The 26,433-nt window shown below is 27.8% G+C and overlaps 1 protein-coding gene across 4 annotated transcripts in view; it reads right to left on the bottom strand.

Moving 5' to 3' along the window:
• LOC107444082 (homeodomain-interacting protein kinase 1) overlaps window positions 1–26,433 on the bottom strand; it is a 97,220-nt gene that overhangs the window by 11,969 nt on the left and 58,818 nt on the right. For all 4 annotated transcript variants that reach the window (XM_016058155.4, XM_016058156.4, XM_087161244.1 and 1 more), the window contains 11 exons: window positions 20,054–20,148; window positions 17,349–17,604; window positions 15,962–16,333; window positions 13,884–14,018; window positions 12,426–12,602; window positions 10,499–10,653; window positions 7,998–8,121; window positions 7,213–7,332; window positions 2,835–2,921; window positions 2,558–2,742; window positions 586–715 (listed from right to left, as the gene is read on the bottom strand). In XM_016058155.4, coding sequence (XP_015913641.1) covers window positions 586–715; window positions 2,558–2,742; window positions 2,835–2,921; window positions 7,213–7,332; window positions 7,998–8,121; window positions 10,499–10,653; window positions 12,426–12,602; window positions 13,884–14,018; window positions 15,962–16,333; window positions 17,349–17,604; window positions 20,054–20,136 — 1,824 coding nt within the window. In that variant the 5' untranslated portion in view covers window positions 20,137–20,148. The remainder of the gene's footprint in view (window positions 1–585; window positions 716–2,557; window positions 2,743–2,834; window positions 2,922–7,212; window positions 7,333–7,997; window positions 8,122–10,498; window positions 10,654–12,425; window positions 12,603–13,883; window positions 14,019–15,961; window positions 16,334–17,348; window positions 17,605–20,053; window positions 20,149–26,433) is intronic.

Below are 26,433 nucleotides of genomic sequence, written 5' to 3'. Positions count from 1 at the left end.
TCAACTTTTACAGGTTCTATTGTATTTAATTCATAATTCCTGAAAAGTTGAAAAGGAAAGAAGAAAAAAAGATTACAGGTTCAGGCGACTAATTGTACTTTTGTACAATGCATTTTACTTTTCCTCTATTACAAAGAAAGGTAAAAGAAGATTACAAAATAAGAAAATTATTATTAGCTTCTGAGAATTTAAACAGAGATGTTGATATGAAAAAAGTTCTTTTGAAAATGTTATACGAGTTGAGGCTGTTATTTTAAGAGGAGATCAACATTAGATTAAATTAAAATTCACTGGGATACAAAAGGTTGTGAAAAAATTAGATGTCATTAATATTGTTGCATTAAGAGTTTATGGTGGTAAAAATTAAATTCAAAAAATTAGCGATTTATAATGGATTTAAATTAAGTTACCCTATATTACCTTAGGAACCTTATATTATATTACCCTACTATACTACCCCTTATATTATATTGCTACCTTATATTACCCTAGCAATTACAATTTGAAATATAAAATGTTTGAAAAGATTATCCCAATTAAAATATAACTTTATAATTCAGTAAATATAAAAGAAAATACACATACCTGGCTTTGTAAAAGGGCCACATTACTAGGTGATGCAAATCCAGTCACAATAGGAAGTTGGCTAGTACCCGTATCACGACTGCGTTTATTTGCAGTGCCAATATGAAGTAATCTCACTGACTCTTTCCAGCTGAAAAAAGATCAATATTTTTATTAATAACTAGAATAGACTAGATAACTAGATTAATAGATAACTAGATTTGAATCAATTCGTTAGGAAATAAATATTTCAAGTAATAGGTATTATTATTTTAATAAAAATAACAGATAAAAGTAATAAATAGTATAATTCTTAAAAGTTTTTTTACAAATTTCAAGACTTAAGTAATTAAGAAGAATTATAATTTGTAAATAAAGTGTGTAGGTAAAGCTAAATGCAATATGAAATTTTAGTGGATTTATTGGATTTTCGGTAAGTTCTTTTTTCTTTCTTTCTTTTTGTGAAAATCAAAAGCGATTTTCTTTTGTGAATAAATATTTTATTGAATCAAATATTGTTTTCCTGTTCCAATACCTATTGCCGTCCTTCTGGCAGTAGCACAATTTCAAAGCATAAAATTTTTGTTCTTGGCAGACAAAAAACTGATTCAAGTGATTTTTAACCTCCTTATATGAAGTAAAAGTTTTGCCATCTAAATGATTTTGTAGAGACCAGAACATTGTTGTAGACAAATTATTTCTTGTCCCCAGTGATGATTTGTTTCAAAAATGGATAATTTTCTTGACGTTTGAGAAGCAAGACATCATCGGGACAACAGAAACCCATATGTGAAGCTTTGAGACTAAACTCTAGTCATTTCAACTGATCTTGAACAGTCAAATTCGATAAATTCAATGTCTCAGCAATATTCATTGGTTTGCGCCAATTAATGCCTTTATTGTGTCTGCATCAGCTTCAATTGGCCCACTAGAACACAGTGCATCTTCAATACCAGAATTGCCACCAGTTTCTGGTGAAATATACATCCTTTACCAGACCGAACTCAGCTGTCGAATGGGTGAAGACGGGGAGAAAAAATTATAAGTATGTTTTTAATCCTTTTAATTTAATTTTCATAAATAAACTGATAATGTGTATTTACTTTATTATAAATATGTTTTTAATCCTTTTAATTTAATTTTCATAAATAAGCTGATAATGTGTATTTACTTTATTTGGCAGTATCTTTTGATACATGTAAAATACAAGGTCGCCACTCAATCACAATTTGGGGTATAAAGCATTCCATATTTGAGATTATTTATTAATTTTTTGAGATAAAATTATAGCACTGCAATCAACAGCTTTTGATAGGTAGTTAACTAGTGTGCAGTTACCAATTATTAAACTTTTGATAAGCATCTTTGTTTTTTCGTTAAAATAATTTTTTTGCATCATCCAAAAAAACTTTTCATGAGTTAAACAAGTAATAAAATTAGATTTTATGAAATCTAAAAACTGAGAAATGTTTCATTTTTAATTACTTACTCAAAACCAAAAATTGCATGAATTTAAAGTTTCGAGGAAAAATTATTAGAAGTTCTAAAAATTACAAAACGCTATTTCTCCTAATTTAATAAAGCTACCCCTTTATTTTTTTTACCTTTTTTTAAGGTAATGCACTGCCTAACCATCAAAATGCCATATAATCAAAAGCTCGTTAATTACGAAAAAAAAATATCAAGATAACTCAAATTAAAAATTGAACTTACAATCCAAAATGGCAATAGTAGAGACCTCTTAAACATACTAACTTATATTAATAAATAGCTCCTTCTATAGCAAAATGTTAAGTTATAAGTCAAAATACATTTTAAACGGGTTTTAATAGCATTATTTTAGTAATAACGGGAAATTAAACTCAAAATAAATTAATAAAAGTTTGCATATGTTCTCAAAACAGCTATTGCAGGTTTATAAGACTTTTCAAGATAAAAATAAGCATCGAACTGAAATCCTACACAATTAGTAATTCCATTAATATAAACTTACACATTTGTATGTTCGTAATCTAAGAGATGACTCATAGTAGTAAACATATGATTCAATGCTTCTGATGGAGTAATACGTCTTTCTTGATCTAAAGTCAACATTCGCTTTAACAAATCAATAAATTCCCTGCGATCAATTTTCTCAGCAGCCAGTTCTCGTCCTTCCAGGTCATTTGGCACATTAACCTATAGTTTGAATAATATTTACACATTAGAATTAGACCACTATGTACAGATGAAAAACATTACACTAATAGAAAAAGAAATTAAACACTAACCTGAGCCATGTCATCTAAGCAATTAAATATATACTTTCTAGCTTCTTTAGATTTGATATTAGTTTCTGCTTCATGTTCCTCTGGTGTCTAATAAAAAAACACAAAGCACAATAAATAACAGAAATATAAAAATATTAAACACTACAACTTTATATTAGTTAAAAGTTGACTATATTAACTGAACTAAACTGATTTTTAAGTAAAGGTTTTGGAATTAAACAATTTTTGACTAACACAAATTATGTTTTATACACAATTGGTATTAAGTTACATACAAAATATTTACATTTATATCTGTTTAATAAAATAAAAATCAGTCATGAAATATATCAAATCACATAATATTATTTAAACTAACATTAACTAGACCAACGGTTCTCAATTTTTTTCGACTATGAAACCGTAAATAATCAACCTCCTTTTTAAAGGAACCCCCACTTATGATTACTGAATACATGGACTAAAAAAGCCAATTTTACAAGCCATCATTGTGCAGTATAGTTTAAAAGATTAACATGAATCATGCATCTAGAATTTAGTTGTTTAAACAATTTAAAAAGACAACACACACAATTTCTTCACGCTCTTTGCAACTTCTTTGAGTATACAGCCTACTAGTTCTGCCATGCATAATTTAATATAATTCTGTTACTTAAAAGAATAATTTTCCTGATGTGTTTTCATGATAGATTTTCTCATGTTGCAAATAAGCTTAGGTCTCAAAATCCCAGTGTCCATTACAAGGAACCCTAGGGTTCCTTGTAATGGACACTGGATCACCCTATGGTTCCAAGGAACCCTAGGGTTCCAAGGAACACCATTTAGGAACTGCTGAACTAGACTTAGCTATCAATGAAAATTCACAAAGTATAGTTCTACAAAATTTATTTGGCATTAAATAAATGCTCTTAGAAGATATATTCCTGTCCATTAAAAAAAAAACATTCGACGTATACAGTCACAATAAAAACTTATTTATCTTATTATATCCATCAATCTATATCTACTTTTTATTTGGCTAAAAATTATAATATAGTTCCATTTTTACATAAAGTCTCTTCATATTTCCAATTATTTATTTACCAACATTCTTGCAAAAATTTCATTTTACACTAGCTTATTATAAAATTAACTCTATGAAACTTATTTCCATTAAAATACAACAGTAGATTCCTGAAATAACAACCATAATAATCTATTTTAAAAAGTTCTAAAAAAGGGAATGCTTTTAATTATTTAACTAATATAACTATAATTAATTAAAATGTCACATAAAGAAAAAACTTGAAATGTAGAAATGATGTGGTTAACTATGCTTCTTTTCTCCTTTTGTTTTTAAAATAGGGTGTCATTTAAAGGCAATATGATTAACTAAAATTTACAATGTTTGATACAAAATTGCTGTGTATTCTTTTTCCTGAAATTTAGACATTTATCTTTAAATAGAATGTGCCTTTTCTAATGATATTAAGTCAATTATCACAGTCTGAAATGTGACGCTAATGTCTCAGAATTTTTTTTTTTTATCATGTAATTTCTGGTATTCATTTTTATGAGATCAGCATTAAAATTATTTTGGTAGAAAAATTACAATATTTTTCATTAAATGATAAAGTTACATTTTATGGTTATATATTTGAAAAATGTCTAAATAAAACATTACATCAGTTATTGTGATAATATAGAATAATAAATGAATAATAAATTCATATGAATTATTTTCTTAACCTTCCTGTGACACTTAACATAATATCAGATTTTATCAATACTACTACTAGTACTACCATTACAACAACAAGCCCTTAATGAAAGAAATAAGAGATAGAAACATAATGATAAGAGGGATAAAAGGGTAAAAATATTTTTAAAAAATAAGCATTGAAGACCAAAAATGTTATTGAAGTTGGAAAAAATACAGTAGTCAATATAGCATGTGGGAAAAAATTCAAACATAAAATTTCTTAACTCCTACAAAAAAAAAGGACTTTTTTCATTGTTTTAAAATTTGACGAATAAGGGCATAAAATAATATGGTTCCTTTTTTTCCAGACCATAAATTGTGGTTAAATACATCGATAAACAATCAGATTGCAATCAATAACGGAAAACATATTACGTGAGTTACAGCAACTAATTTTTGACCAACTTTTACCAATCAAACTACTGGTACCTGTTTCAAACCTCTACAACATAAATATACAAATTAGACGTAAATAAGAATTTTAGATAGCATAATATAATACCTAACAAACTCTGCGCTTCATTAAGCTGATTTAAATATTTCTAATTCATTATATTTCGCAATACATTTAAAGGATTCGTTTTTCTGTGAAATATAAGTGACTCTGAAAAGTACTAATTTCAATTTAGTTAAAAAACAAACTATCAAACATATATTCTTATATAAATCTTTAAGCCGAGCAAAGTTCTTAATAAACTTCACCTGGCACTATACGTCGTAAGACTACTTTTTGGAAAGTGTCTGATAGTAAGTTTGTGTTTTTTAAACTATTAATGTAGCCCTAAACAATTTATTCACTAAACATGATTTCAATTTAACCCCGGATTACTTTAGCACTTTAAATAAAATACACTACCTAAGTCTTACAATTTAACTATAGCAATCTTTTTTTCTTCTTTGCTTTTAATAATAAGTAGAGTTCTATAACAGTTTAAATAATTTAATATACGGCACATATTTAAATAATTTAACATACGGCAATGCTAATTTAATTAAGAGAAACAATTATAGAAAATGCATAATTGCACTGCATCACATAATAATGCAAAAATAACTAATACTTGGAAAGAAAGAAAAAATTTTGTAAAATATTTCAATAATTAACTTCTAAGGTAATATAGTAAAAATAAATTATGTAAAAAAAATCATTCATAAGTAAAAAAAAAAAAACAAAGATATCAAATAGACAGGTTATAAAACTTTTCAATAGAATCCAAATTTATTTTAAAATGTAGTACAGATATTTTAATATTTATTTTAAAGATTAAATTACACTTCATATAAATGCTAAGCCATATAAAGAGACTGAAAAAAAAATTTTTTTTTTAAATAAAATCTCTTCCTACCAGGATTGTTATGATTTTAACCAGTTTTAATCCCTGAAATTCTCATATTATTCAATTTATTTGATACTTAGTGAATAACTTCACATGTTAAAACAAAACTAACTTAACACCTGTCAAAATGTGATACAAAAATAATACAATACCAGGATGAAGTTTTTGTTTGAACTATTTTTTTACACTATCTCTTATGTAATTTGTGTTGAAACTAAGAAATAGTTACAATAACAAGTTTTGCTGTTGTCTCAAAACTTAGACAAATTTGTAATTTATTTTAGATGAATACAAATTAGTGAATAATTTTCGATTAACGAAGAACTGACATAACAAATGTTTCCAAATATTATATCTATGCCTTTAATCTTCTTTCAACAATATATTTCACACTTTCAGAAAAAGATAATTTAGGATGTGGCGAAGATTCTGCTTGAAATAAAATAAAAATACTCTTAGTTTAATTACCAAATTACTTCAGTAAAAAAATTCTGAACATTAAAATTAAGACTACTTATAATCATTTTCAACAATTTTAACTCCTATTTAACCACTTTCAGCCAACTTTTGACAGCTAAGAGCTCTTTTATCTATTGTCTTGGTTAAGGTGGCCAGATGTCCTCAAATCTTGAGGACAGTTCTGAAAGTGCATTGCTGTTTGTTCTCAAAACTTTTCGAATTCTTTGATGATAGAAAATTTCCCCAAATTTTAACATGTGTTACGAAATGTCTTTGAATTTATCCAAAACATACAATCTTATTTCATATGCAGTGAAGTATCAAAAAATGGGGGGGGGGAAAGAAAAAAGAAAGAAAAGATAGTTTTGTCTTACAGAGAATACAAACAAAAGCACCATGTTAAAAGATAAAACCGCATACTTGTCTTAAATCAGCAAAAATATTCGCATTTTAAAAACCGTGTACTCATTCATTTTACATGTGTTTAAATGCAGAATATTTGATACTTCAAAACTGTTCAGTAATAAAATCAAATTTTATGAAGATGGTTATGCACTAGATATTAGTTATTAGTTTGAAAAAACTTAACTAGTTATCCAGTTAAATTGTTTGGTTTGGTCAAAATAAGTGTTGACAAGTTAAAAATTTTATTCTTCCTTACTTACAACTAATGAAGTATTTATTGTATATTTTTTACTTTACTATAAAATTAAAAAACTTTAAATTTCAAAAAATACTTAATACAAAATTTTTCTAAAGCACATCAACATCAAATCCACATTTTTAACTTAACGTAAAAGAAGTAAATAAAAACACTTAATAAAGTTAAAAAAAAAGATACCTTTAATCTCCAGAATGGATAGTTGTTACCAGCCTCTCTATAGAAAAACCTATTGGTTTTAGTTGCAGAATTTAACATATTTTCAGTTGGTAATCCCTGAGTCTGACTGATATAACGAATCTAAAAGGAAATATAAATTTATAAATAAAAATATATAACAGAAATATAGAAGTGAAATAATTTGATAAGCATTTTCTCCCGAGTACATTGTCTAAGTCAGGGATGGTTAACATGTTGTACATGTGATATAAATGAAAAAAAATCTACAAAAACTTTTTTTTATAAAATATCATTGCAATTTAAAAAAAAAAGAAGAAAAAAAAACTGGAAAGAAAATCAGGACAGCAAGAAATAATTGCTCTAATTTTCTTATACAGGATCATAAATAGAGCGACAAAATAAACTCTTCACAAGTTAAATGACAAACACAATTGGTGTTTACAAATTAATTTCTACTATAAAATGGCAAAATATTACTTTACTTTTGCATTTAATTTACTTGGAATCAACTTTTTGCACAGGGTTAAAAATAAGACACAAATGTCATAATAAAGATGAGTAAAAAATGAAGAAATTGTAATATGTATCCATTTCTGCAACTTAACTAAATACCAATGACTATGTTATTCATTATTCTATCAATTATTGAGCAAAACATGCCTAAACACATAAAGTATTTTTTTTAAAAATTAGAAGATCTTGCAACGTTTACTACAACATTTACTTTTGCTTAAAAACATATTTCATAATTAGATTACAGAAATGAAAAAAAAAATTCTAGCTACCTGATCATATTCTGATGATCCAGGATAAAGAGGCCAGCCAAGAAACAGTTCAGCAATGACACAGCCTAAAGACCACATATCAATTGCTTCACAAAATGGAAGACCTAATATTATTTCAGGAGCTCTGCAACAAAATTAAATTACAATTTAAAAATAATAACAATAATTGCTTTTTTCTGTAACATGAAAGAATGTAAAGATACAAAACTGAGGCAATTATTGAGAGAAAGAACATTTACCCCAACTGTTGTTCAAACCACTATAGAAAAAATTGTACTACATCTAACCTAGAAAATTGTGGAGAAAGAAGTTTAAGACCATTCCAGCCTTTATCTATCATGAAGTACCTCAAGATTGAATTGTGTTAGCGTGTCTTATATACTAGTGAATTGATGTTTTAATAATTATAGTGATAGTTACGACACAATACCCCCCCCCCCCCAGAATTCAATGAACAGATACCACTAGTTGCCTTATTTGTAAAAGACTGGGAGAGTTGCGTTAAGTTCACTGGATTTTGAGTGCTTGTGGTGAGAGCTAAATTAAGGTCACAGTGTTTTTAGGTGTTAATCGTGAGAGCTGTATTGAGTCAACGGTTCTATTAGCAGCCCAGTCTGTTTAGGATTCTGTTATGTGTAAATGAGTCTGAGAAGCAGCAGTGATGACGCAGTCACAAATAGTAAACTGTTCAATGTGGATCATCAATCAAAGTGGGCTTTACTTTTATATCACTTCCGCTCTCTCCCCAATGTGGGGAGAGTAGTCATCGACCATGTCAATCGTCATCTATCAAGAGGTACCCCAAGAAATAATCGAGTTAACATGTCTTATATACTAGTGAATTGATGTTTTAATAATTGTAGTGGTAGTTACGCCATGAAAGTTATTCCCATGCTATCACATAATATTCCATTCCACTAAAAAAACTGGCTAATTAAGAGAATAGTTGATATTCATCCTTGAAAAACTGAAAGGTGAAATGAAGGGTTTTGGAAACTGAACTTTGGAAACTGAAGGGTGAAATTAAATATAGTTTATTGAAGAGTTTACCACAAAAAAGCTGCTGTTATTTATTAAAAGGGAGATCAAATGTTACAGCAATGCTCCCAAAGACAGTAAGATTTTCACCTGCATATTCAGTCAGAAAAGCAGACAGGCTGTAAATGTATAACAGATAATTTCATACTCAGACTTGGATAACTTACTGAAACTTGGATTGAACTTTCAGCAAACACAAAACTCAATTAAAAAACTTTCTAAAAGCAATTTATTGACTTTTGTAACTGGTTTCAACCTTTTCATCACCATCTCATTTTGACAAAATTTGTTCGAAAATCACCTTTAAAACTATTTTAATTAAAAAAAAAAAACTATATTGATATATTTATGCTATATATATCAGAATGTTTCTTTAAAATTAGCATTTTAATGAAGATATAAAATAAGTTGTTGATTTACTTTGCTTTCTTTTATGCTTGACTTTTTCGCTCAGAGACATTTTAATGAAATATTGACTAAGCTTTTTACATGAATCACTTTTCAATTCTTTTACACTTAAATAATCTTGCTTTCTTGCACTACTTATTTTACAAAATATAATAGTAAAAAAAATAAACAGCACTAAAATTTAATTATTTCAATATATTTTATCACTGAATAATATAATCAAATTACATAGTTAATGCTACCATTTCAGAAAAAGAGTGATATATGTATGTACACAATATCATAATGTATTAAGTTTTTTATTATTTTTTTCCTTGTTGATAGTAATGCGTAATACTAAAAAGTTTTCCGTGATGGAGACACTTTCCTGCAAACAGTATTTGTGCTTTCATGTATATTATGTATATCTACTTATAGTAACCAAAGACCTTGGGGGTAATAAATGAAAACCACATATTATAAAAAGTACATTTCCTTATTGTTAATATTTATATCAAAAGCAGTGCAGCTTAAGTTGTATAAGTCTCCTCAGCCAGACACAGAAACACAATACTGCTTCAATTTTGAAAAAAACCACACACCACTGCAGTATCTGTGACAAAAAAGTTTGCATACCTCAAAAATACAAAAATGTGGATTGCACTTTTTACCCAGGTCTTCAGTTAATAAAACACATGAAAAACAAAGTTTAAAAAAATTAAATAAAAAACAGTAAATTTTATCCTTTAGTTCTCCTTAAATTTAATCTTTTCCCAAACTTTAAAGTGCAGACATCAAAAAAATATTTCTGATATTGTTTTAAGTAGAAAGTTATTAAATTAGAAAATAGTATTAAGAAAGGAAATTTCAGTACAATTTTGCTCAAGAGCTCAACTTTTGATTTAAAAATAAATAAATAAAAAAATAATAAATAAAAATAAATAAATAAAAAAAAAAACTCATAAAAGCTACAATAAATAAAAACAAACAAAATTTAAGATAGTCAACAACTAAAATTTAGAAAGAAAAGCAGGAAAAAATCTTTTAAAAAGTTATCAAGAAAATAAAAAATTTACCTGTAGTATCGACTTTGCAGATATGTGGAGCAGACAGCTTTGGAAACATGACTGGCAGAACCAAAATCAATGACTTTGACACGCAAGGGTTGGTTTTTAGGATCAACAAGCATTATGTTTTCTGGTTTTAAATCTGCATGTATCAATCCAAGTTGCTAAATTAAAACAAATTGAATTTTAAACATCAAGTTTGCTTGACATAGTCCAATCTATAGATAATTAACAACTCAAAAGCCTATAATTTTACTGTGCTTAATTATATTCACTATTTTCCCTGTATTCTTAATGTACACCTACCTTTAAGATTCCAACCTCTGGTGAAAGTTTTCAATGGTAACTATGAAAATTTTCAGTAGTTTTATAACAAAATTTGTTTCGGAAAAATTTAAGGTGTTACATAATTAGTGATAAAAATTAAAAATAAGCAAATTAATTATTCATACTTTGATCATTTTTTTTACATTTAAAATATCGAAAGTTTAAAAATTGGTTGGAAATGGCCAATAACATGATAAATAACTGTAACAATTACTGGAAAATGGTATACAGCTATTATAAGTACCAAAAATAAAAGACACACAACTGTCAAAAAATGACATTGATTTATCATGGAATAAAGTGATTACTTAAGTTCGAAATGCAATATTGTGTAACAAAAATATCAAATTTGAAAGATTATCTGGAAATAGCTGGAAAAAAAAAACAATTAATAGCAGCGAAAAAACGATAGAGGAACAATGCTGTTTTAAGATGGAATTATAGTGAATCCAGTCTGTCAAAAGCGAATACTCAAATCAGAAATTTGCATGTCGAAATAGCACAGTAAAAATTCTGATAATTTAAAATACCATTTATCAATGAACTGAAAACAATCGAGAATCGACTTGGACTTTCGATTATATATAACAAATACTGAGATTTAAACATATTGATGATTTTAACAAATACTGAAACTATCAAAATCTGACTTTTTCTGTAAAATAGGTTATAATTTCTAGTCTGTAGTAACAGGAGAAAATGTGTTGAAACTACAGAGAATCCGTAAAAGTAGAGTCATTTTGTACACTGTTTTGAATTTTCAAATATTTAAAGCAGTTCCAATTTAATATATATGTAATTAACATCTGAAAAACCTCTACCCATAATTATACCACACTAATTTATATTTACGATGTACCCTCAATACTATACTTAATGTATACTATACTAGTTTTGAACTTTCTTAAATTTAAAGCTCCTTAAACCAAAGTTTCATTTATTTAGAAATCGTTCATACAATACTAGCTAGTACAATTTCTAAAAACTTCAAATACAAATAAAATTTCAGCATGAAAACTGTAAGAATAAATAAGCATCAAGAACTAGGCAGTTCTACTAATTTTAGTAACAGAACTATAATAACTGAAAAATCGAAACTCTATCCTATGATGTAAGGAAAAACAAATTATTTTTGATTACAAACCTGCAAAATTGTTACAAAAAAGAGCAGTATTAAATCAATTATTAATTTCTCTCTTGGCTTTGAGCATTGCTATTTGGTAGTTTTAAGAAACCTTGGTTAAAAATCCAATTAAATAAGATAGTACCATCGAGTACTAACTCTTTTAAATAATGAAACATCATTTTTTAATAAGTTGATTCTTTATTTTGGTGCAAAAAGAAGAAAAAAAAATTAAAATGGCTAAGTATAAGAATAAGTCAAGAGAGAAAAATATTTTCAAACTGGAATAAAAAATAAATGTATAAAACTATTATATAAAATTCCAATTCTGAAACAATAGTTTAATTAAACCGAGAAAAGCATTATAATCAATATATTACACATTATCCATTACATACAAAAGTTTATAGTGTATAGTTTATAGCTGTTTAAATGAAGTAGATTCATTTCAAACAGCAAATTCATTTTCAGGCATATTTCACTTACTTTGAGTTTCAGCAAAGCAGTTAATACTTGACGCAAAATCGGACGGATGCATTTCAGAGCTAGAGGACTGAACTTGTTTTGTTTTAAAAAATCATAAAGATTTTGCTCCAACATTTCAAAGACTAAACAAGTATGACTTTTGTGAGTGAAACATTCAAAAGCTCTAACAAAGTTGTACTGAAAAAAAAAAAGACAAATAATAAATTAATACAACAAGCTGAGAAATTAAAATTATTAATTTCACTACGAGATCAGGGGTCTGTCTAGGTTTTTCTGAGAGGTACCTATTTTGTGAAAATGTAGACATAATTCATGAAAAATTAAAAATTATATTAAAGATCAACAGAAAAATATGGTAAAAATACGGATTTATCGTTTCTTAAGGGATACAAAAATAAAATTTTAAGAAAAGGTATTTTGTAAAACTACCGTTTTTTCCTAAAGTAGAATTTGTGAAGATACCGCAGAACGGTAGTAAATTCGGCCTGGACAGACCCCTGAAGATACAATGCATTTCTACTATACCAATTGTATTTCTACCTTAAAAAAAAATTACATCAAACATGCATGTCTCTTAAAAGATTTAAATATGAATGGTAAATTATAAAATAAAAATAACTATAAATTAAAGAAACCATTTAAAAACTGAATGCAAAAGGAGATCACACATTGTTTTATGTAATTTAATAGCAATTACTTACAATCATGTTTAGAAATCAACAAATTTAAAATAGAGAAGGAAGAAAGCTTTGTTTATCTTGGCTCTGAAATAGACTACAACAACAACAAGTTATAAAAGAGAATAAAGAAAACACAATGTATTATAATTGACCTGACTTAAATTACTTTGTTAAAAATATTTTAAGCCATGACATTATATTACATATTTCGGGAAGACAGGGCAAGTTCTGACAGAAGAAAAAAAAGAATTCGGCTTTTGGGATAATTTTGTGTTAGGTTATTTTAATATTTAGGATTCAAGTTTGCTTGGTATAAAACTAGTATTTTATTTCTACTAGTATTTTACAATTAGTAGTTCATCATTTCACAGTCAATTAAATACATTTCAATAACCATTGTATTGTATTTTGCGGTATCAATTGATTAACAAAATATGCCGGCATTTGAACAATGATGATGGAAACAATGCTGGAGAGATGTGCATTAATATAAATTTAAAACAATATATGTTAACTAATTGAAAGAGAAAAAAACATTTTAAAAGAATATTGACGCATTTAAAACTAGAAAACACATAGTAAAAAAATTTTATTTTTGTTATTATTTTCTTAACATTTAATTTACAATTAAATTTTTTCCTCTTAACTATTATTTAATTTTAATCTGCCTAACATTAAAAGGAGAACTATAAAAAAATTTAAAAAAAAAACTATCCTTTAAAAAGCTTAAATAAAATTCTAAACAATTAAAATTTTATAAAAAGTTAATGAGTTCTACCTGGTCTGCATCTTCTTGACTCAATTTATGAAGAATGCTGACTTCGATCTGCCCTTGTCTTGCATAGGAAGGGTGGTTCTTTAATATCTTTATTGCTACAATTTCATTTGTTCCTTTCTTCCAGCACTTTACGACCTATAAATTAAAATTAGATTTATTATAAGTGAAAACAAATATTATACAAAATGTTATGAAATATTCAATATATACATATGCATATTTATATTAACTTCTCAATAAATTTTATGTGTTAAATGACATTAAATTTTCGACAAAATTTCGAACACAATACCGAAACAACCTTTTATAAACATTAGAAAACAATATCAGAAATCTAGATATGTTTAAAATAGTCATAAGTGAACTCTGCCGCATTATGCTAAACATGATAAAGAAAATTGAAAAAAACAATGACGCATTTCCCTTATAAGTTGTCCACTTATATTACCACTTGTTTGAGATGACCATTAAAACAATGCACCACAAGTAATCAACATACAAATGTTTCACTCTACAAATACTATTTTTGCAATTCTCAAAAATTTATTTCTTGATGTTGAATACAAACTTAATCAAAATTGGTACAGTTGTTCAGGTAAAGTACATTTTAGTATCCTAAAATTTCTAAACTTGATTAATAATAATTAATATTCACAAATATATCTTGGTGTCCTAAACTACAAAAAATATTATAACTTAGTGTGTAAAAACCTAACAGCCTATTTTACCAGCTACATTTGTAAAGCTATGTGAAATTTTCGACAGAATTTTGAACTCTATTTCAAAACAACCTTGTAGAAACATTAGAAAACAATTTCAAAAATCTAGGTGTTTTAGGAAGAATCTGATTTAATATATTGAAAACCATGGGTGACTAATGACAATATAAAAAAAAACAATGACTCATTCCTCTTATAAGTTTACAAATTATCTAAGATGACCATTAACAATGCCCACAAGTTGTCAACTTACAAATATTTCACTCTACAAATAATATTTTTGCAATTTGTAAAAATTTATTTTCCTCTTTTTGGTTTTTTTATGTGATTACAAACTCATTCAATATAGGTACATTTATTCAGACAAAGTACATTTTAGTGTCCAACAATTGCAGAACTTAAATAATAATTAATATTTATACATATATCTTGATACCCTAAGTCACAAAAAACATTATTACTAAGTATGTACACCTGACAAGATATTTTACAAGCCAAGCTACATTTTGTTAAGAGGTATGGAATTTATTTAAAGATTAGGCAAACCATGGTACAGTGCCCTCTGTTGATTAAATTCTTGTTAGCTCTGAGAACATTTAATTTTATAAGTCAGCTGATTTTATAAAACAGAATTTTTTTCACTAAGAAAAAAACATTTTTACAAAGTTAATCTTTAGAAATACACTTAAAGCTAAATTAGTTAACATGTTCCAACGTAACTTTCACTGAATCTATATTTAGTATTTTAGACAAAAATGAACTACATTTTTTCTTTTACTGATGGGTTTTAAATATTAGAATGTTTATTGAATTTTCAAAACTTTTTATCATTATAAATAATACAACTTTTATTGAGGATAGAATTACCTTATTGAATGAGTTATATTATTATCATTTATATTAAATGATGATAGGCATGGTATAACTTTTTCAATTAAAAACTGTTTTCATCTGGATTATTTCATACTCCTTGTTTGATAATTTTTTAACCTCTCTTCTGTGCAATTCCCTCCTATAACTTCATTCTTTTTGTTCATAGGGAGCAGAATGGAATTTGTTATTTATATTCCTTCAAAACTTTAAAAAAAAAAAGGAAAAATTCTTAATTATTCAAACCATTATTTTTCTTTTTTTTTTAACATATACAGTTTGATTTTAAAAAATAGCAAGAGTTATTTTATAAAAGGATGTTTTTAGCATATTTTAGTAATTATAATGATTCCCTTTTAATCAAATTTAATTTTTCAAAAGTGGCTGATTTTATAATCCAGTGGTGATCAATGTACAAATAATAAATATCTAAAATATTATTACAATCAAAAAGAGGAAAAAGAACATTATTTTGATGGTTGAACTCACTTGTCCAAATGTCCCTCGTCCAAGAAATTCCAAAACTTCATACTGATGATTAGTAGAATACAAAACTTCATGCTGAACCAAATGGTAATCCCCCTCACTGCCAGAAGAGCTGCTTTTTGGAAAAGAAGAGTTCTTAGAACTTTGTTTGTGATGATATTGAATTCTCTGAGAATTATTGTGGCATGCTTGATCTCCATTTCTTTTGGTGGAAGGGCCAGGTTGTTGAATCTGAACTTCAGCCCGCTGTTGCTGAACTTGCAACCGCTGGTTGTGGCTTTGATTTTCCACTGTTAGATGGTTGTCTCTGCTTTGGACAAGAATGACAGGCAAGGCATCATAGTCCTCTGCCTTCCTCTTTAGCCCATGGCGAGACTGTAATACAATTAAATTATACTAACTATAAAGATTGATAAAATGTGAAAAATAATTTCATTTCAGATCATTTGAGAACCAGATCTGAAAAAGTGAGATTCTTCCATTTTGAGCAAAAGTAATTTGAAGACAAAAAAATAATAAATCCCTTTAATTGTTAAAAAAGGGGATACATTTTCGAGACCAACAATACGGTTGTAGCAATCTGTCAATATTGCTACAATATTGTCACTTGCCACCTAAACTTTCCAGACTAGCACATACTCATCTATCTGAAGCTTGGTAGCTTCAAGCCTAACAGAGAATAGAACTTTCATCTTTCAAAAGCTCCGAGCCTTAACCGCAGTGCCATCTCAGCTCAACAAGTTATTAGCAGAATTATTCAGTCTGCAATTAAAAATACATTTTGTGTTGTTGCTTTTAGCGTCTTTTTTTTCCTACATATAAATCATATTTGTAACTTACAAGATTGTCTCCTAATGTAAAAACACAGCAGAAATATTCCTTCATACTTTCTAAAAAAATGACTGATAAAAAATTTAGCTTAACTTGCAAGTTGTTTCTGTAAAACAATTTGTTGTCTCATACTTTTTTTTAAATACATTATTTTATTTCAAAGTTATGAGAGGAAAAAAAAAAACAATTCCTTTCTCAGCAAACAATTCCTTCGATGCATTTTCAAATTTTTGTTTTTCAATTTTACCTTGTTGATGAATAAAACAACACGCTCTTATATGTTTCGAGAAACAATTTATTTAATGATGAAAGTTTAGGTCTAGCATAAAATTTAAACTCGAGCATCATCATTTTCATCAACAGATGTACCAAAACAAATATTTTATTAAAAAATAACAATTAAAAATACAGATTTGACACAAAAAATACAGGCAATAAAAGATTAATCCATATGTATTTTAATTGAAACAACATATTATAACTAATAAAACTAAAAATAAATATATAGACAAAAAAAATTGCAAGTAATTAAGCATTACAAGCATATGAAATTATTCACCTGGTAGTTGTCCTGTGATTTGATGGTGCTTGATCGAATTACATTTCCAACAGTGGATTCAGAGCTTCCGGAGATCTTGACATGCCGAACATTGTGGCTACTACTAGTTGAAGGAACACTATAGGGCACCACACAGTTACTACTGGAAGTTTGCTCACCGGCATAGTTTACACCATTTAAGTTACCATCAGTAAATGCACTAGTTGAAGTAACATCACTCACCTGGTGGGGCCCTGGCCCGTAATCCAACACGCCACTAAAATTTAAATAATAACTTGTACAACATGGCTTGCAAAACAATTAATAATTCAATATATAGTCACACAACCAAAAATTTTTAAAGCCTTGATAGTCTTTCAATTAAATGTAAAAGGAATCACTGTATCAGAAAATATAACTTAAAACTTTACATATGAAATTAAAGGAAATATATCAGAATTCGTCACTCTAAAGACTATTTATACAACCCTGGGTGTCACAGGAACCCAATTTTTGAGGGGAATGAAATTAAATAAATAAACCACAATAGTTCTCTTAAGGTTCATATGTAAGGGAAAAAAATTCCTACATGCGTGCTAAATACTGGCAAAAGTATTATTTATTTTTATCTCTTTCTAGCTTTTAACTTTAAGGAATTTAAATCGGTAATAATTCAAGAAAATTTTCTTTATTTGTCTGAAATAATGAGAGTGACTTTTAGAGATTTTTAATTATTGAGAAGACATATATCCATTGTCCCCTCGTCGACGATGCTTATGTATAGTGCGGCCTTCAAAAGAACTCCTCCAGACATCCGTCTTGTGCCGTGGCGAGTACTATGGTTACGAGGAAAGGTCACTTTGAATAGGGGTGAATAGTTTTGTCTTAATCTTAGCTTAGGTCGCCATGAGTAAACCAATCGACACCTTTCCTCCATTTCACCCCCATTAGAAATGTGCTCTCGCTTGTTACCAAAGCAGCAAACTGCCCCAGACTTTCAGTCTGGTGGAGTTCTCCTCAAAGCTGCACTATATACTACACTATAATGAACAAAAGTAATCCACAAAATGATCTTTGATTGATCCTGACCAGTTGCAAAATATGTAACCTATAATTATTTTTTTTAAGTGTTTCTGCAAATATTTTAACTTTTAAATTTATTTCTATGCTTAATTATTTTGTTGATCAGTAATTTTTTTTGTATTATGCCTTAATTTTAGAAATGTTGTACACATGGAAGAACGGATGGGATTAAAGAAAGTCATTTATGGTTATATTTTATTTCAAGAACCTTAAAAAAAGTTATAAGTTAAACAGTTTTCAGATTCACATACATTTTTCAATATACAGTCAATTCGCTATAACTCGAAGTATGATTACTCGAATATTACTATAACTCGATTTTTTTTATGAGGTCCTGACCCTTTTATCTTCAATTTCATGTTAATTATTCTCGATTACTCGAATTTTACTCCCTTTAACTCGATTTTTTTTGGATCTTTGGAAGCAAGAAAAAAAAACCTAGGTGCTGATATCTTGTCCCTTCCTTTGCAACACACACACAATGTCTTTCGCACTCTTCATGGAGAAGCTAAAGCTGTCCCTCTTGAAGTAAGTGAACAGTGGTTAAATGAAACGTTACCAAATTTACTTCAAGGATACAGTTAAAATGATGTTTTCAATATTGATGAAATGGGTTTATTTTTTAAATGTCTTCCAAATAAGACTATGGTGTTTAAGGATGAAAACTGCTCAGGGGGTAAAATGAGAAAGGAACGTTTGACTGTCCTAGTTGGAGGAAATGCGACTGGGACAGAGAAATTGCCCTTACTTGCTATCGGAAAATACCGAAATCCCCGATGTTTCAAGAATGTAAAAACGTATCCTTTGGATTACAAGTCTAAAAAAAAGTTTTGGATGACATCAGTATTATTTGAAGAATATGTAAGAAAATTGGATCGGAAATTCTTCGCTAAGAAAAGAAAACTGATACTCTTTATAGATAAATGCACAGCGCATAGTGATCTACCTAATTTGAAAGCAGTAAACTTGTAGTTTCTCCCGCCAAACACAACAGTTGCAGCCGATGGACCAGGGTATCATAAAGTGCTTCAAACAGTTTTATCGTAAATGGCTTGTCAGAAAAATGATCTTAAATATTGTAAGCATTTAGAAGATTTGTAATTAATAAGCATTAATTAAATAATCCGACAATATTTTGAAAGTCCAAAACCAAAACTAACGGTAAGTCGAACTTCCAATATGTCGAAGTTTTTCGTCAGTCCTATCAGATTCGAGTTATCGCGAATTCACTGTATATATAAAGGACTCTTTTTTTGAGGATATAATCATGTAAGCTGATGAAGAAATTATATATATTTTTTATTATGTTATTTTATTTGAATAATTTTCTTCTTCTCTTTTCATTTTTCTATAATTTTTTCCATGTTTTCTTTATATTTTGAAATGTGTGCGTGTGTGTATATATGTATTTATAATATTAATAAAAAAATTAAATAGTACACAAAAAATAATTTTTAACAAAACAAACAAGCAAAGTTGTCATTTCCAAAGTTTACTTCAATGATTATGTCTCTAAAATCCCTTTTAGCCTGTTGTTCGAGGGGCAAAACAGTAACATAGAAAAAACTGTGAATTAACTAAAATTGCTTAGCCAGGATACTTAGAAATCAAAAGATAAAATACATGCACATAACTATGCTTACCAATTTAATTCTAATTTCCATTTTTTTGAAGCGTCACAAGCTCTACTGTCCACTCTATGAATGTACTGCACTGCCTCAATCATGCCCTCTTAATCCTAATAAAATTAAGAAAGTCAAATCACAAATAATCACTAACAAAATATAATGTATGAAAATTGAAAATCACATTTTTTTTTCTCATTAAAACTGCAAAAATTTTTGAAAAAGAAAGAGAAATTTTGATGTCTTCTTTAGCTCAAAATTTACAAAAGTAAATAATGACACTCATTCAGAAAAGCAAAATATATTATTTTTGCAGAATTAAACTTTGAGTTTTGTTTTCTTCTAAAAAAAAAAATTATAAAAATTCTTTCCTAACAATGAAAAGAAACGAGACAAAATTTAGTTTAAGAATTTAATCACAATTAAGTTCAAATATTTCATACTGTGAACATACAATTCTTCTTCTTTAACAGCACTACAGACTAGTGCAGGCCAAGGCTTCCAACAATGAACATACAATTATATTATTAAAAAAACATTAATATTTAATTGTAGTTATAATATATACTTAATAATAAATTAATTTCAGAATAGTTAAATCAAATTTATTACGGGTGCCCATTTTCAAGAAATACTCGTTCGTAAAATAAAGATTTATAAATATGATTTTTTTATTCTTAAATATGATTTTTTAGCTTAAAATTAATATGTACTAATACCAAAGCTTGATAATTCAAGATAATAATTATTAAGTAATCCAACCAATTCAAGCTTACAAATAATTGAAGATGAAATAAAAAAAAAACAGTTTTAAATTAAAATCTTTATATGTATGGAAAAAAAATTGTTTTTTGCCTCTAATATACATAAAAAATGTACCCATATTATTATTAAAATAGAGAAGAGTTAAAGATTCATTTAATATAAAATGTGTAAAGTTGCAAATATTAAACCACCAAAGAGGCCACTAGATAATAGCCCAATTTTATGTCTGTACTTAATGCTTTATTACTGTTATTATTCATATTGTAAAAGTAGTTTCCCGTATTATTTCCAATGTCCCTCATTGCACAGCGGTAAACCTCAATCAAGAGAGAATTTATGAGAGACCCTTATATCCCGCTTTTCAGCAGAATAAACAGGTGTTGGTTAAATCAGACGGACGAGGACGGCTGCGCCGTTCGTAAACACCTGTCATTCCAGTGACGCCCAACAAGGAGACTTAGTTGGCCGCCGCTCCTTTTATGAGAGGGAGAAAAAAAATTATTTTCCTCGGAAAAGTCTGGCATGCAGCAACTCTCTCAGCACTTTTAGTTCATTCTGACAAGAATGATTCACATGCGTGTTTATTCCCACGTGAGTCTTAATAAAATGTTAAGTAAGGGAAGAAAGAAAAAAGCTCAATAAACACAGCATTTTTGAAATAAATAAAATCTTATAAGAGGCAAGATCTGCGAGATATAATATCGATATTTTAGAATAAAACTTTTCAACGTCGGTGCTGCGAAGTCTTGTCAAATGCGGCGCAAGAATTTGACCACCATAGAATAAATTTTGCAAATATATATATTTAATTTTTAAATAATAAAACTTTTTTTTATATATATGTGGATTTAGGTATGCCACTGACCTGATAATTTCACACAGGGATCGCCAGCATTTCAAAATTTTCAGTTTAAAAAGTAAAATTATTAAAATTAAATCGCTAACTATAATTTTTGAGGCGCAGTGACGAAAGAGATTTGCAGATCTACGATTCCAGACATTTTTAGTGAGTCGTCAACCAAAAAAAGGTTGCAAAACACTCTTTGAGAATACGTTCCAATAATAAAAAATGAATACCAGTTCTTGCTACAAACCTCAAGATATCAACAACAATCATTATCGACAACGAAACTATTGTAAGTATCAAGTCTATCACAATCAAAAATAATATATTTTTATAATCACTAGTTTTTTTATTTTTCCCCTTCCCCAAGATACTTTGGGGGATCATGCTGGTTTTGATTCGTTAACTTTGTTTTAAAAAAATATTTAAATATATTGCCGCGCATTTGAAAAAATAACGTAAGTGCTTTAACGATTGATTCCAAGAAAAGTGGCTTGAGAATTTTTTTCTTCTTTCTGTTGCTAATGCTATGAACATTAAAATAGATTTTCAAAGAATAGATAAAACAAAATTTTGAAAAAAAAAAACATTTTTGAAACAAATAGTCTATTATACAAAGATGCCAAATACACAAATCTCAATCTCGAATTTTTTGTCGCTTACGTTGATTTTTCTCTTGCAGTATAAACACCAGCGATATTTTTCTTCAAGAATGAATACTGAAATGAGAAATTAAGAGATTGTTTTAATGTAAAATGAGCTTTAGTCGGCAGCCAACAAAAATGTTTCGAAAATACTTTTTCAATTCCCTGCCCGAACTATTGGCAATTAATAATTGAGATTTCTATTTACTTATTTATTTTATATTATAAACGGCGGAATGGAACACTACAGAAGAAATTGGAAATTTGCCAAACACAGAAAGTCAGTTCACTATCATCAAAAAGTGAGAAAGAAGCATACGACAACTTTAAAAATCTCAATATTTATTTAAATAAATTGAGCCCCAGAATTAAAATAATATAATTAAAAAAAACAAATAAACATATCTTTTAATTAAAGCAGAGTGTTTGACCATACTATCTTCAAAAAACAAAATATACAAATTTTTTGAAACTTTTCTCAAGTTTTTTCAGTTTTAAAACTGAAAAACCTTTTCCACGATTATTATTTCTTTAAATCAAAAAACATAAAAAAATAACTATTTTATTACTTCAAAACTAATTCCCATTTAGACTAAGAGAAACGCAGCGAATAATAAAAATAAGTGGCTGAAAAAAAAATTATAATTTTTCAGTTAATAGTTTTCGTAATAGGGCACAAATCAAAAATAATAATTTCAACTTTTGACGTTAAATAGCTAAAAGCATCGATAACATTTTCAAATCAGAATGTTCTCTACTTATTTTTCTTAAGTGCAGATATAGCATACATAGGATATTTTTTGTATTCACTTTTTTATTTTTTGTTGATAATTAGTTATATTAACATTTTAATATCAGTTTATAAACTACATAAAATTCTTAAACGTAGTAGCTTAATTTTCCTCTAACAGTTTCGTAGCTAGTTCGATTCTGTGCAAATGGCCACAATATTTCGTCGGTGATTGCGATAAATCAATTTTTAAAAGAAACTGTATTTTAACGCTTTATTTTTATTAATATCATTATTGATTTTGTTTTAAAATAAAACATTTTACGCGCTTAACTTTTTTTAATATAAATAAATCGATTAAAACAAAAGGATTAAAACATAAAATAAAAATTTGTTTATTGGAAAAAAATTCATTGAAGCACGAAGTTTATATTTAAAAAAATATCTAAATAAAAACTGAAAAAACTAATGAGTAACAAAGAAGGACAAAAATAATGAATAAATTTCCAAAATATTTTCTGTTTTCATTCACCGAAAAATTGACTCACAAGTTGAAAAAAAAATATTTAGCAATTTTCTGCTGACTTTTATACAACTACAGCAATCAAAATTAATTTTATTCCTTAATTATGATTCCGTTCGAAACAGCCAATTAAAAAGAAGGGGAAAAAAAACTGTTTCAACGCAAAAACATTTTTTTCAAAACCCCTACAACGCTACAGCTGTGAAATCAAGCCAAATAAACTTTTTTATTTTAAAAAGTTCAAATTTTGGCGCGGAAAAAGCAACTTAAAAGGAAGGTGGCGACCTACATGATAGCGGGATATAAAAGAGGTAGAGTTTTCTCAGCAATCGGGTCAGAGCCTAATTAGGTTACATGGTGCCTTTTTCCAATGCCGTGATTAATGCTCGAGCTTTATGTAGCCGAGCGGAAAAGAGAGTTAAGCAACAGCCTCTTTTCTATGAATGTAAAAATTAGAGCCACGGGATTACAGGCGATAATTTGTTCGATTTCAGACAGAAAGAGACAAAATGTTTTCGAAATAGAAATGACCGCTGTTGAAATAATAATTATTGCGGTTGAATATCAATAACATCATAACCAATACTAAACGATAATTAATTATGTAATTGTAACCTCAAATTTGGATTTATTTCGAACTTTATTAAGCTTCCTATTACAGCATTAAATATTTTGAAAGTGACATAATTAAGCAAAATTTTGAAGCAATTTTACTTTATAAGTAATATAATTTCTTTTTTAATTTTTTTACAGAAAAAAACAGAAGCACAACAAAATTTCTTACAATATTTAAATGGTATTGACCAAACAAAAAACAACAAAAAAAAACACACACACACAATATAAGTGCCTTAACACTTAAAACAAAGCTATTATGTTAAACTATATATACCTTCTTGCCGTGAAGAATTACTCTTCCACCAAGATGCAAATTATCAAAATTACTGCCTTATTCTCAGTTTTTGCAAATATTTATGAGCCTAGACAATGTAATGGAGTACGTTTTTAAATATTAAGAGATTAGACCACAAACACTTGAATTTCACAAAGCTGTGGCTTTGTTCCATATTGACATTTTGCACCATTTTCAGAATAAACATAGAAGACACTGGCTAAAGATAGACTAAACTTGACCTAACAGTCATAAAGTAACTGTTGCAAACTCGCAGCAGTTATGAAAATAGCATATTATTCACAGAAAAATCATTTCATATGAGACTAAACTTGACCTAACAGTCATAAACAACTGTTGCAAACTCACAGCAGTTATGAAAATAGCATATTATTCACACAAAAAATCACTTCCTGTGACGCAGGAGCCTTTAAAAGAAACCCTTAGAATTTTACAGCGAAATAAAGTATTCGAAAACAACTTAGGGGCCAAAGGACGGAGGAACCATGTCAATAAAGGGATAAGTGGGCTTGTATCGTTTTCATTGTAAAAGGGAAGATCCTGAATTCATTTAGATCCTCTCAGTAACGGATAAAGTGAATATATAACTTTATCATTCCATGGAGACAAAAGAACCAGAAACCATTTGAACCATTTCAATAAAAGGCAAAAAAAGACCGATATTTTTTTACATTTTTAAAAAGAGAGAAAACCTTGAGACCACTTGGACCATTTCAATAGGAATAAAGTAAAAATAGGAAAACTGAACTCTTTGTATATTGATACAATGGTGAAATTCTTATGTTACTAAATTTCTAAAAAATAAATAAATAATAAAAAAAATAACGATTAGAAACAGAAATATATACAAATAATAGTCAACCTGCAGGCTGAAATAGAGTGGTTAATATTTTTTTTAAATGGTGGCTACCATTTAGCCAAAAGAAATTTTAGAAAAACTATGTAACTTGATTTTTAAAAAAAAAAAAAATTATAATTTAAAAAAAAAAGAATAAAAAATCATTACTTTAATAGTCTAAAATGCAAAGGATACAAATTCTAGGAGTCAAAATATTTAAAATTTTTAACGTTATTTTTTTTTTAAATAAATTTTTTTTCAGCCAAAATGTAGTATGAGAATTTATTTAAAAAAGAAAATATGTAAGTATTTTAAAAAGTTAAAATTATTTTTTAACGGAGATATATATATATATATAAAAAAACAGCTATGATTGAATTTCTGTTTTAAGTCGTTTAAGCGCAATTGTAAATTACGAATGGCAACAGAGATTATTTAGTTCGACTGTAAGCGCATATATATTGTAAAAATGAAGAATGGCAACAGCGGTTATGTTTCAGTTTCGTTTTTGTGATGTAAACATTGTTTTTTGTAGAACGTTGATATGAAATGTACGTGAATGTAGTAAGTTACGAGTAGATTACATTATCAATAAATATTGTTTTTGTTTTCTATAAGGACTTTATTATTGTTAATTTAACAACATACGAAGCCGTAACATACGTATAAAACTATGCAAGGCAGTGTAAGTTTCGATGAGCTTTAAATACTAAAAATTCTTCATAACTGAAATCGTGTCTCTATTAGTCTTAAAAAACATTGCAACTGTATTTCGGAAGAAAAAAAAACTATTAGGCAATAAACGGTCAAAATAATAAACGAAGCAGAAAAATTTCATTAAAACAATTATATTTTATGTACTCAGCAAAGTCTTAATAAAGAAATTTTCGGTACTTATCCATTTCGGAGTACAATAAAAAATCAACAAACAATTATTGATGCCAGTGATGCCTTTCTTAATTGTAGTAATAAGTACTTAACATACTACAGATCAGCTGTTCTCAAATGGTGTTCCACTGACACCTAGTGTTTCGTGTAAAAGTTTTAAGGGGTTCCACGAGTTAGTACTTTTTATAACCAATGGCGTGTTTTAAAACCGATTATAATATTTAGATCCAACCTATAATTCTTAATTTATTTA

Source organism: Parasteatoda tepidariorum, chromosome 4, assembly GCF_982258835.1.
Source record: "Parasteatoda tepidariorum strain Cologne lab strain chromosome 4, Ptep-v5.0, whole genome shotgun sequence".
NCBI lineage: Eukaryota > Metazoa > Arthropoda > Arachnida > Araneae > Theridiidae > Parasteatoda > Parasteatoda tepidariorum.
Note: the sequence above shows the minus strand (reverse complement) of the source record. Positions and strands in the feature narration are given on the sequence as shown.